The 13,316-nt window shown below is 38.7% G+C and overlaps 1 protein-coding gene across 2 annotated transcripts in view; it reads left to right on the forward strand.

The window, feature by feature from the left end:
* Positions 1-4,606: 4,606 nt before the first annotated feature.
* The window catches only part of LOC133112898 (signal transducer and activator of transcription 3-like), a 31,009-nt gene continuing 22,299 nt past the window's right edge, over positions 4,607-13,316 (forward strand). For both annotated transcript variants that reach the window (XM_061222919.1, XM_061222920.1), the window contains exons 1-2: positions 4,607-4,752; positions 11,136-11,285. In XM_061222919.1, coding sequence (XP_061078903.1) covers positions 11,158-11,285 — 128 coding nt within the window. In that variant the 5' untranslated portion in view covers positions 4,607-4,752; positions 11,136-11,157. The remainder of the gene's footprint in view (positions 4,753-11,135; positions 11,286-13,316) is intronic.

Below are 13,316 nucleotides of genomic sequence, written 5' to 3' on the forward strand. Positions count from 1 at the left end.
GTTACAGTGCACTTTTGACATCTTGAGAATATGACAACATAAGGTCCCATGAATGGTCAGCTTAACAGCTTCATAAAAACACCATAATGATTATTATTCTATATGCACATGGAAATCCGTTTAGAATACCTTACGTATACAGGTAGAGCAACCAATAAACACATTATTTGATGTTCAACACTCAATGCTGCAGAAAAAGAATATAATGATTGTGCAGTCTGATACTGTACATTTGAATTGAGGCAAACTGCCAATGATTATGACATGGCATCTCCCGATATGAAAAGGTGCTGCTTGTCCTGTCGAGAAAACCAGATGTTTTGTTTCATTGAAGCAGGTTTGAGCTGTGCAAAATAGTTCCAATTATGTCACAGAGTAAGGGCAGTGACAAATAGCACAAACACATATTTGACAGCCATCTTTTGTGCGGAGCATGTTTACCGCATGAGAACTCTCATTCAGCTCTCATTACACAGAAAGTAAGAGTGGAGGATCCAGCTCCCCTCCCATACTGTGGTCAGTGCCAAAGAGGAAGTTGGTCTATGAGCGATTTCTATCTTACGGGGAAATAGCAAATACTCGGTAAGAAGAACAAGGTTTACGGTAAGCTTCACCTGAGTCATTCCTCTTTTACCAGCTCACAAGCTGGAAAGCCGTAGGTAGGGACTGGGTGAAGATATGTATATGCGATATGATCCAGTTAAAGTGACAGAATATTGTCAGTGAGCCAGAGAAACTGAAGATCTTAAGGCGAGGACAACAGAAGAGTTGTTGCAGAATCAGGAGGATGTTGACATGGCTTTTAAGGGCGGAAGTGTACGCCTCCGGAAAGCAAAGAGGAAAAGGTTTTGTGTGTCACTGAAGTCGCTGCAAATAAAATGCTATGACAGTAGAAAGGCAAATCACTTTGTTGCATTTTTTATCATTTATATTTTTAGGCATACATTTGTATCTGTACTTGTGAATCACTGCCATACCTAATAATGCAGAATCAATTTAGTATAATAACATCAAATGCTTTTGTCTGAGATTTTAGAGCAATAGTAGCAATGAGTTTTACATGGGCTGCTCACGTCTAATGTAAATATGTAAAGATTAACATGTTCTTTGACTGTCCACCCTTCATGGAACACCTGGCTACATGAAACCATAATATGTGACTGAAGTTTTTTTGACACTCTGTATTAATAGACAGTTATGACCCAACAATTACCACATCTGAAAGTCAGTCCATCTGATCAAGATTAAAGGGGCTGTTCACAAAAAAATAAAAAAATAATATATATATATATATATATATATATATATATGTGTGTGTGTGTGTGTGTGTGTGTGTGTGTGTGTATTGTCAACTGACACAGAGTGTCCATCAATCCAGATAGTTTTGACAAGTTGTTTTTACAGCTTACCCTGATATAAGGGATCTCAACAGTGCCAATGTTTGTGGCACTCAAAGCACCAAAAACATATATTCTAAAAACTCACTGGCAATGCCTCTTTCCAAATATAATGACATGGTTACTCATCCACAGACCTTCTGCATAGTTTTTACCAAAGTATGTTAACTGAGTATATCTGCACAAAGTATCAACCAAAGCACGCAAGTATTCTGGGGCACAGTGTCAACATTAACAATGTTGACACTGTCATTATATTTGGTCGCTTTTGCTGTTGAAGTTTATGTACTTTTTTTGTGCTTTGAGTGCCACAAATGTTGGCACAAATTACATCCATTACATCAGGCTGAGCTGTCCATAAAACTTGTCAAATCTCAGCAAATCTATCTGGATGGATAGGGCAGTCTGAATAAGTGAAACCATAGCTTTATTTTATTTTTAGGTGAATTGCCCCATTAAAACTTGACCAATCTAACTAATATGGGAGTCCATCTCTTTCTTGACTTTCTTTTGTTAAGCGTGGTTATATTATCTCAAAAAGCAACTATCTTTGCTATACTGTACTATCCTTATTTGAGTCCATATTGACCTAGTAACTGCACATAATCTGGTTTATAATGCCTCCCTTCAGCTGTACATGGTAGGTGAAGGGTTCTTGCTGTGATTGGGACATAACTCATTCCCTTTGTCCTGTCTGTTCAATGCTGTTGATTTCACAACAGTGGGATATTTCATTTTTGTTTGTGCATATTGCTTTATATCAACTATCTGCAGCCACAACAAACAAAAAGGATGACATTCATTTGTGATTTAGAGAACCCTTTGGGGAAATACAGAGGGTGTACAAAATCCATCCACACTGACCATGTATTTTAAGTGTTTTGTGCTTATACTGCATGTAATGTAGCCCAAACCATGCCATTTGCTTTCTGTATCATATAATGCCACATTGCCTAACCACTAATATTTCAATAAAAGCAACCTGATTCACACTCAGGCTTTCTGGCTGTCTCTTAAAAATATGATCTGCTGTGACATTTTAAAAGATGACAGGAAGTTTCATCTCACTGTGTGTGGAAGCTGCGGGTGACATCGGCAGATAGTCCATGAGTCATAGTCCGTAACGCTAGCTGTCATATGTGCAGTCGACATTTGAGTATGCAACCATTTACAGGACAGCAGGCCTTTTTTAGCAAACTTTAAAGTTCTCACAAATATAGTTAGGCAATAAAGATTGGGTTTGGAATTGAAAAAAGTCAAAGTTTGAAGTGATAGACAAAACAAGTCCTGTAAAGAATTGTGAATCTGCAACTCCTCCCATCACTGCAATTTCTTATCCTTATACTGCCTATGCAACTACTGCTGAAGATTCTACACCTCTTCCTAAAACGTTCTACGTAACCGTATGATAAACTCAGACTGTCAGCCACAAATTATATTGGGAGCAATATCTTTTTGCTGGCATAGTTTACAAAACAAAAAAAGTAAACTGACATGGTTTACTTAGTGTAAATAGTCTGTGGATATATTAAATAGAGTATTAATTAATTAATTAATTTTGAGGCTCACATGTATGTATGCCAAGTGATGCAGTTTAATTCTATCTAACACATAAATAAAATATTTGCTTTATTTTGGCTTGGGGGGAAATGTTCAGCACCCTGCTCTTGGTTTCAACCTTGGTTTTGCCTCTGAAGATTGCATTTGTGTTAGAAAAGATAAACCAATATGAAGACCAGGGAACGGTCTTTTGAGAAAAGCTATTTTGAAGCTGAGAAAAGAGGGGAAATTGAACATAGCCATTGCACAAGCATTGGGGATTGCTTGTACAACAACTTGGAATGTCCTGAAAGAGAAAGAAACGACTGGCGTACAGGTCGATCAAGAAGAACGAAAGCAGTCGATGACAGAAACATTTCAGAAGTCTATGCAAACATTCTGCCTGCCAACTTTTGGAGTATCTTCATCATGTAGCAAGACAATGACCGAAAACACACTGCCAACATAACAAAGAACTTCATTAGGTAGAACAAGTGGAAGGTTTTAGACTGGCCATTAACCAAATTAACCCAACAACTGAAAGAGGCTGCAGTAAAGGCCTGGAAAAGCAGCACAAATGAAGAATGCAACAGTTTAGTGATTTGAGTGGGTTGCAGGCTTGATGCAATTATTGCAAGCAAGTGATATGCTAGAAAAAGTGTTATTTACTTTCACTTTCAGTGTATTAAAAAAACATAGGAATTGGTCTTACTGTTACTTACTGTTCCAATACTTTTGGAGGGGACTGTATATATTGGTTAAGCATGCAATATTGTTTTGTGTATATATACTCACCAAGCACTTTATTAGGAACATTTTTACACATACTTATTCATACTTATTCAACGCATCATAACACCAAGTGGATAGGCTACAGCAGTAGAAGTCTAAAAAATAAGTCTATTAAACAAATATATATATACTTTATAAGAGTTGGAATGCCTTCTCTTGAAAAATGTCCACACATTCCTGTTATAACAAGTGAAAATAATTTAGCATTTCATCTTGTAAGAAATGAAGAAAACCCTTTTTCTCTTTTCTTTATGGAGTATGTATAACAGTATTTTAATCTATTTATCACATTATCACACATGAAGCTAAATTATAAATTATGGTGCAGTGAACTGGCCTGCTCCAAAGTTCAGGACACCTGTGAAAATAGAGCGCCCCTGAGCTGTGATGCGTTTTACTGTTATTCAAATTGTGCAATATTTTAAGAACCTTAAGTCCAACTTCAAAGCTATCTATTGAGTTCTCTTTTTATTCCTGGAAATTGGTACTTTCGGATGCACTCAAGAACACCGCCGCAGTTTACATTTCTCTTATTAAAAACTGCTGGTGACGCAATCCTTGCCGGTAATTCAGATGACTTCCAGCCTAGCTATTCTTAAAGCAAATACCTCCTCCCTCCGTGTAATCGCATTATGAAGGACAGATTCCATTTAAAGCAGAGGGAGTAGTATTTTCTCGGAACAGCGATGGGGGCGTAAGCAATAAACAGTGCACAGGACAAACCTCTTTTGCTCCCGAACCCTCCCCTTTCTGGTTTGTTTTAATCGCCGATTGGCTTACCTTTCAAAGCCTAATGATTAATTAATTAGGCATGCTCTGTTCTGTTAAATCATTGCTTTGTCGAGCTGTCTATGATTTTTTTTCAGTATTCAGTTGGGTTGATCTGCGTGCTTGTGATAGTGAGCGTGTCATAAAGTTAACATATCTTTTGAAGAGGCTCTCGGTGTATTGGCAGTAGTTTCCTGGTCTTGGAGGTAGTGTTAGTTCTCCCCGTTTCATCACACGGGAATTTCAAGAGAGAAGAGTAAGTTATATTTCTGTCATTTACACTTTACACTAGCTAGCAACAGTGTGACAATGTAGTTAAATTTGTTGAAGTTTGAAGTTGTTACACCTTGTTGATCTTGATCTTGAGCTAGATTGTTTGTGTGAAGTAAAAGCTCATTTTTAGCCTAACATTCTGTAGCTGTCTATATTACAACGATAGGTGTCAAACAGTGTATATTTTGCTAGCTCTCTGTGCTGCTTTTATTATTATTATTATTATTATTATTATTATTATTATTATTATTATATTTTAAATTTTCTCCAGCTATTCGTGAAAGAATGAGAGCTGTGTTAATGGTGAACTACTTGGCCAACTTTACACACACGGGAGAACATGTCTTCATGAGAATATAGATTTTTAAATCGTCTCATTTTGTAATCAGTTATATAAATTTCATTAAAAAATAAAATTTAATAAAAAAAACCTCGAGAAATGATAGTAACTCAGTTCCTAATGAGACTCATGTGCAAGATGGCAATGACATTCAAATGGAAGGAAATTACTCATAATGCTGTTAATACTATAGCTATACTCATCTGGGAAGTCCAGCTCTGTGGAAAATGCCTGCATTTGTAAAGGAGGTGGCCTAACTCTTTTTGAGTGTAGTGACTGGTTTGTACCTACAGATAGGCTACAAGTGAACAGCTCTGAAACCTTCCTACCTTTGTGGATTTCTGAGCACTGTATATGTACATGTGTGGTGCATATACATTCCTGCTTCCAAATCATTGAGTGCTTACAAGCATCATGTTGAATTTCCCAAGATTAAGGGAAATGGAGAAAACAATGTTATTAATTCCAATATAAAGCTGTAATATGAAGAGCCTCTGCAGTATCAGAAACTGCTGGCCTCATGAGGCTGGTATGCAGTGAGGTTTAGAGTAAGTAATGTACATTTCAGTTCATGCTGGTGTCTCATAGACTTAAGCAGAGTCAGTGGTCCACTGATTCATAGTCTATAGTTTTTTGAATCTACAGTACTGACTATCTCTACTTCATCCTGTGAAGCTGCTCCATCTATTGATGGACATGGACATCCAGGCAGTTCTTCCAATACATTTCTGCCCTTATTTTTACAGTTTGTGGGCAGTATTGGCAGAGCGTACACAGTTAGTAATCCTACTTTTCTCCTGATGTCTGACATTGTAGTGTCACACTTGTGAAGTGACTCTTCTGGCTTCGTATTTCTCGTCGGTCAGTCTAGTTTGTCATTTTGTTCAGTACTCAGGAGGGAAATCTTTAATGGTCCAACTGTGACATTGCAATATTCTGAATATTAAATTATGTAGTATTTATACAGTTGGATTGTATTTGGCAGGTAACAAAGTCCACTAAAACAAAATAAAATGTGAGCTGCCCGTATCATAAGAAAGTCACTGACATAGCTTTATTTCTGGCTTACACCACCTTCTCTAGCCGCATCTTCTTTTGTTTAAACAGTATCTTGAGACATACCGCATACAGTAGTGGGCACCCCTGTTCAAAAACCCTTTTACAATTAATATCTGAGTGAACTGAAGTGAACCTGACCTCTAAGTGGTACAACATTAAATATGACACATTTCTTCAAATTTTAAAGCAAGATGATTTTTTTATTAACATTTTTTACAGTTTCAGAATAATAATAAAATAAGGACCTGGGCAAAGGTTTGGGAACCCTGTCAGTTATTACTTTGTAACTATAGTTGTAAGGCAACTATAATAGCTTGTAAACGCTTCCTGTAGCCAGCTTCTATTCTTGCTTTGAGATTTTTTTCCATGTATCTTCCATTTTCTAGTAATGTTTGTGACAGTGGAAATAGGTAATTTGAAACATTAAGAGAGTTTTTGTAGCCTTCTCCTTCTTGGTGGAAATGAACCATCTTCATGCTGAAATCCTTGGACAACTCTTTAGAGGAACCTGTGGTTGTTAACACCAGCCACTGCAGTTGGATACTTTAGAAGGCATAGAGTTACTTCAGAATAAAAGGTTTAGCCCTGGAATTATACTCATCTGACTCATTGAAGCCCTAACAAGTAAATCACCTGGGTCTGGGCCTTAGTAATAATCTTTCTAAAAAGTAACTAAGAATAATCCAAAAGGGTTCCAAAACTTTTGAAAAAATGGTAAACATTAAAAATAAAAGAAAGGTCTCATGTTTAACAATTTAGAGTTCAGGTTTTCACATATAGATTAATTGTAACAAACATTTTGTGTACAGTATTAGATCAGCAACCATATGATTATGCTGGGTGACTGATGGTTGATAGCATTATTGTCACACCTCAAAACTAATGACAGAAGTGCAATTCTGACAACCTACTAGAACTGCAATTGAGATTCATGTGAAATTGTTTGCATATACACTCACCGAGCACTTTATTGGGTATTTATTAGACAGTTACTGCTGTAGCCTATCCAATTAGAGTTATGATGCGTTGTAATATCACTGTTCTAATGTGTGGAGATCAGCTGTTTCTGAGATACTCAAACCACCTGGTCTGCCACCAACAATCATTCCACGGTCAAAGTTTCCCCATACTGGTAGTTGATATGAACATTAACTGAAGCTCCTGACCCATATCTGCATGATTTTATGAATTGCACTGCTGCCACACAATTGGCTGATTCGATAATCGCATGAATAAGTAGGTGTACAGATAAAAGAAAATAAAAATGTCTACACATTCCTGTTATAACAAGTAAAAATAAATAAATAAATAAATAATAATAATAAAACCCTATTTGTCTTTTCATTGTGGAGTATGTATAACAATATTTTAATCTATTTATCACATTGTTACACATGAAGCTAAATGATACATTATTATCCTGACCCGTATCTACATTATTGTATGCATTGCACTGCTGCCACACAATTGGCTAATTAGATAATCGCATGAATAAGTGGGTGTAATAAAGTAAAAATGTTCCTAATAGAGTGCTTGATGAGTATATGTGTAATGCATGATGTGTTTGAGGATATTTGAGAATGCTTGTTTATCTGATGCACAGGAAATCTGAGTATTTGCCTCTAACATAATTCTATTGTCATGTCACATTCTGCAATTTCTAAAAGATTAACAAAGCACAATGTTCCCATTTTCATACAGGGAAAGCAAAGCGAACAGGGAAGTGACTGACCATATTGTACAGTACTGTAGTGATTTTGATCTTTTGCAATTTGATCTTTTGCTGATGTATCATGAAAAGTAATAACAATATCTTAAGCACAACTGAAGCAGGCAGGATTATATCTTTCATCTTTTTCATTGTTTGGGTACCTGAATACCCAGGTTCAGCTCTTTGAGGAAGTAGTTCATTTTCCAGAATCTGGTAAGCTGTGTATGGCTGACTGATAAGGCCAAGGTTACGCCCTAGTTCCTGCAGGCTGGCACCAGTCATGCTATATGAATAGCAAGTTTACTACATGTGTTATCTACATACATTATTCTAAGGATACGCTCAGTGAGCACTTTACTAGGTATTTATTAGAATTATTTTTTATGTCTTCTGCTGCTATAGCCTATCCACTTAGAGGTTTGACATGTTGTGTGTTCAGAGATGCTCTTCTGCATACCACTGTTGCATTACTGTCACCTTTGACCATTCTGTTCCTTTTCCTCTGAACTCTCTCATTCACAACTTCTGCCCGCAGAACTGCTTCTCACTGGATGTTTTTTTTGTTTTTTGCATCATTCTCAGCAAACTCTAGAGACTGTTGTGCGTGAAACTGAGATATACTCAAACAACCCTGTCTGGCACCAACAATCATTTCACAGTCAGTCACATAGATCACGTTTCCCTGTTCAGACATTTGGTCTGAAAAACAGCTGAACCTCTTGACCACGTCGGCATGCTTTTATGCATGTAGTTGCTGCCACATTATTGGCTGATTAAATATTTGCATTAACAAGCTAGTGTACAGGTCTACCTAATAAAGTGCTCACTGACTGTGTGTAGCTACAAGCTATCTGATGCTTTTTTCAGATTGCATTAAGAATGACACGTCCCTGCCCTCCTGTTACACCTCTAGTTATTCTTTGGCCTCCTTGCATACTTCAGACGCTTAATTTTGTGTTGAGGTTGTTCTTTCTGGCAAATCTGCCATGTAGGTCTTTGTTGTTTAAAGTATGTTATCTTGTTGTCCTGTGAACAGCTAGACCTGTGTTTGCTACTGTTTTTTGCAGCTCTTTTTTTGCAACTAATCTTGGAACTGGAGGTGTTATCATATAGGTGTATCATTGTACAGTGAATTAGTCCTAAGTACAACTGATAATCATGAGTATATAGTCAATATTCTTTGATGTATTTAGGTCATCCAGGAAGAAGGAAGTTCGAAGAATATTGCAGGCAACTTGATTGTGCTCATTCCTGGCATTTTCCCGTAGGTCAAAACTTCCTGTTCGACCAGAATGGCCTGCATTGCAGTATTGGTTTAACTGTAACTTGATGTCACGCCTTGGTGGTGTTGTAAACATGGCGGAAGTTTGCAGTGGAATCCTGGGAAATGTGGTCCCGATATTTGGTTAAATATTTGACCATTCAGTCTCTTTGTTAGCCTTAGGAGGAGCGCAATTTCATATTCCTCATATTCTGTTTTTCATGGTAGTTCAGGTGTTCTTGCTCTTGATTGTTTACATGGAAGTTCATTTCCCCCCAGACTTCAGGATATGAAGGACCACTTGAGTTGTTTTCAGGTTTACGAGAAGTGTTCTATAAGGCGCGATACACTATCTGCCCATTTGGGCTCCAGTCAATGTGGAACAGCCTGTCTGCTGTAATTGGATCACGTTGGAGCAGCTGTGGCAGTTGTGGACAGACCCTCAAAGCTCCCGAGGCCAAGGCTTTCCTGGTCTCCTGTTCCAAAGCTATCATTGTGCCGGTGTTAACGGTGCATGAACACAGTCTGTCACCACTCGTTCTGGTGGTGCTGTACAGTACATAGGCTGCCTAGTCAGTCTTGCCGTCTTCTCATGGAGATCAGACATAGAACCTCTTTTCTTGTCTGAAACATTGACGATGAAGCCCAGATGCCTGGTACATTTTGAGTAATGAAAACAATGCTTGCATGACCAGAGCTGACCTTGACCATTGCAATGTCAAGTCTTTAACATGCAATATGATATGCAAAATAGCTGTAGGTGTAGTATGTAGGTAATGGAGATCTGTTGATGCAATTAACATGTTTTCGAGGGAGAAATCAGCTAACCAGCAGCATACATTTTATGAACCACTTGCTATACACCTCTAACCAGTAGCACACAGGATTAGTGTCTTTAGTTAGAGGGTTTTATCAAAACTTCCGTCATTCAAAACATATGATCAAGGCAAATCTGAGATCTCTATGTTATATAAAACGCTTGATGGACTCATGCTTGCCATTTCATTGAGAAACCTTACACAACAGGGTGGACTTCACTCCTTCCTGTGAAGTTTGGTATCCATGTCTTGATTGAGCTTTTGTTTTATTTGTTTTTGAGGTACATGGTAGACTGGGTGAGAGGTACCAATTATTTCTCAATGCTCATGCTGTTGGTTCTGCCCAATGCACCTTAAATACACCAATGATTATACAATGAGGACTGATATATGGGGCGACATGGCTCAGGCAGTAAGAGCAGTCGTCTGGCAGTCAGAGGGTTGCCGGTTTGATCCCCCGCCCGGGCTGTGTCGAAGTGTCCCTGAGCAAGACACCTAACCCCCAAATGCTCCTGACGAGCTGGTCGGGGCCTTGCATGGCAGCCAATCGCCGTTGGTGTGTGAGTGTGTGCATGACTAGGTGAATGGAGAAGCATCAATTGTACAGCGCTTTGGATAAAGGCGCTATATAAATGCCTGCCATTTGCCATTTATATATGTAACATAGGAGTTATATTTATTGTTATGTGTTCTGAGGGCAGAAGTAAACCAAAAAAGGTAAAGTCAGTATTTTGACATGCCTGGACAGCAGCCTTGTTTATAGAAAATAAAACTCCTACTTATAAATTTTGCAGTGTACGATTAGCGTTTAAATTTTAGATTCATAATTGCCTGTTTTTAACTGCAGCATAATATGGATTAGCTTTTTGACTGAGCACAACTGAGTGCAGGACGTCTCCCAGTGTGTAATTGATTGTGTTGTACAGATCTTGCTCTTGCAAGTGTCTTGCATTTATCTATATTGTTTGAGAACATGGGATATAAGATATTTCTATAGTTGAGCAGCTAGCTGATATCACAACAACAGTATGAATATGATGATTCTCCCATGTACAAATACATCAAAATAAATAAATACAATGTATACAGTCATTTTTTTTGGCCTGTCCCATCTCCACAATGTCCCCCACCCATTCTGAGTACTGACTTTTCTGCTTCTCCTCATGTTTCTGTGCAGGGTTCAGTAGGTACCAGTCAGGATGGCCCTGTGGAATCAGTTGCAGCAGCTGGACACCAGGTACCTGGAGCAGCTATACCACCTGTATAGTGAAAGCTTCCCCATGGAGTTGCGGCAGTTCCTTGCCCACTGGATTGAGAGCCAAGACTGGTGGGTATAGCGAAACATCTGGGTCGGTATTGTAGTACTCCCCCGATAGATCATTTGCTCACAAGTAAGACACCTTAATATGTACTTCATTGGAAAAGTTGCATAGCTGAGGGAAGGATACAAGGGAAGGTCTATATCCTTCTATTTATCTGTGTCTATTTTGATCCCCAGTGGATGTGTCCGTACATTAGTGTGCAAAAATTTGGGCACCCCTGGTCAAGAAGCCTTTTTGTCAGGTTTGGGGGTCAGAGGAACCAAGCGTAGACTCGGGTAATGAGAAAATGGCAGGTTTAATGACGTAGGCAGATAAGGGGCGGACAGAGCATAATCCAAGGAACAGGCAAAGTTCAAAAACCAGGTAGTCAGTCCAAAACAGGCGAAAGTACAAAAACGTGATCCAGAAAGACAGTCCAAAGAGCCAGGTAGGAGTCATAGAGCAGAGCAGATGGAACAAAACAGAAAACAACCTAAGACAAGGGAAACAGAATTGACGAACTAGCCCCAAGAAAACAAAACAAGCAGGCTTAAATGCACTAACAAATTAAGTAAACAATAAACCGGTGTGGGAGCTAGGGAACAGAAAATGAGGAACAGGTGAGAGGAATTGATATATGACAGGAAGGAAGTCCAAATAGGAAGTGAAGGGTGGAGACATGTAATAAAGAGAGAGGGAAAAGAAGGACTGGAGTGAGAATACAGAGAACATAGAAAAGGGAAAAATAGAAGAGCACAGACGTGACAATTTTACAAGAAATATCTAAGTGAAGAGAAGCGAACCTGACCTCTAAATGGTATAACGTTAAACATGGCTTATTTTAATTTTTCACAGTTTCAAAGTAATAAAATAAGGAAAAAGGCCCCCGTGCAAAAGTTTGGGAACAGGGACGACATGGCTCAGGGGCGACATGGCTCAGGCAGAAAGAGCAGTTGTCTGGCAGTCGGAGGGTTGTCGGTTCGATCCCCCGTCTTGCAGTCGGAGGGTTGTCGGTTCGATCCCCTGCCCGGTCTGTGTCGAAGTGTCCCTGAGCAAGACACCTAACTTCTAAATTCTCCTGACGAGCTGGTTGGTGCCTTGCATGGCAGCCAATTGCTGTCGGTGTGTGAGTGTGTATGAATGGGTGAATGAGAAGCATCAATTGTACAGCGCTTTGGACAAAGGCGCTATATAAATTCCTACCATTTAACCTTGTTAGTTAGTAGGCTACTCTTTGGCAACTATAACAGCTTTTAAATGCTTCCTGTAGCCAGCTAAAAGTCTTTCAATTCTCGCTTTTGGAATTTCCCCCCATTATTCCTAGCAGAACACCTCTAGTTCAGAAATATTCTGTGGACCCCTGCCATATACGGTTTGAGATCTTTCCACAGATTTTCAATCATAATAAGTCTGCGGACTGTGGTGGTCATTCCAAAACCTTCAGCTGTCTTTCCCAGAGGTACATCATGGTTGATTTTGAGGTATGCTTTGGATCTTTGTCTTGCTGGAATATCCAACCTCTCTTCAACTTCAATGTCTGGACTTTCAACATTAGCCTCTAGAATTTCTTGATATTTGGTGGAATCCATTCTTCCTTCCACTCACACAATATTTCCTGTGCCTCCAGCTTCCACACAACCCCGAAGCATGATGGATCCATCTCCATGCTTCACAGTTGTCAAAATTTTCTTTTCTACAAAGGCTTCACCCTTTTTTCTCCAAACATACCTTCTTTGGTGGTGGCCAATTTTGGCCTTTTCAGTGTTTTATTTAGCATATTTCAGACGCTTAATTTTGTGTTCAGGACGTTCTTTTGGGCAACTCTGCCATGTAGGTCTTTGTTGTTTAAAGTATGTTATATTATTGTCCTGTGAATAGGTAGATCTATGTTTGCTAAACTTTTATTCAGCCCTTTTTTCAAAATAATTGATGTTCTTCTGAGCATTTCTAACCAGGTCTCAAGGCATTCTATCTGAAATCTTTCTTGGTCTTGGAGAGTTTTTGTGGCGATCTTCTTCTTGGTGGAAATGAACCGTCTTCATTCTGAAATCCTTGAA

The sequence above is a fragment of the Conger conger genome, chromosome 2 (assembly GCF_963514075.1).
Source record: "Conger conger chromosome 2, fConCon1.1, whole genome shotgun sequence".
NCBI classification, from domain to species: domain Eukaryota; kingdom Metazoa; phylum Chordata; class Actinopteri; order Anguilliformes; family Congridae; genus Conger; species Conger conger.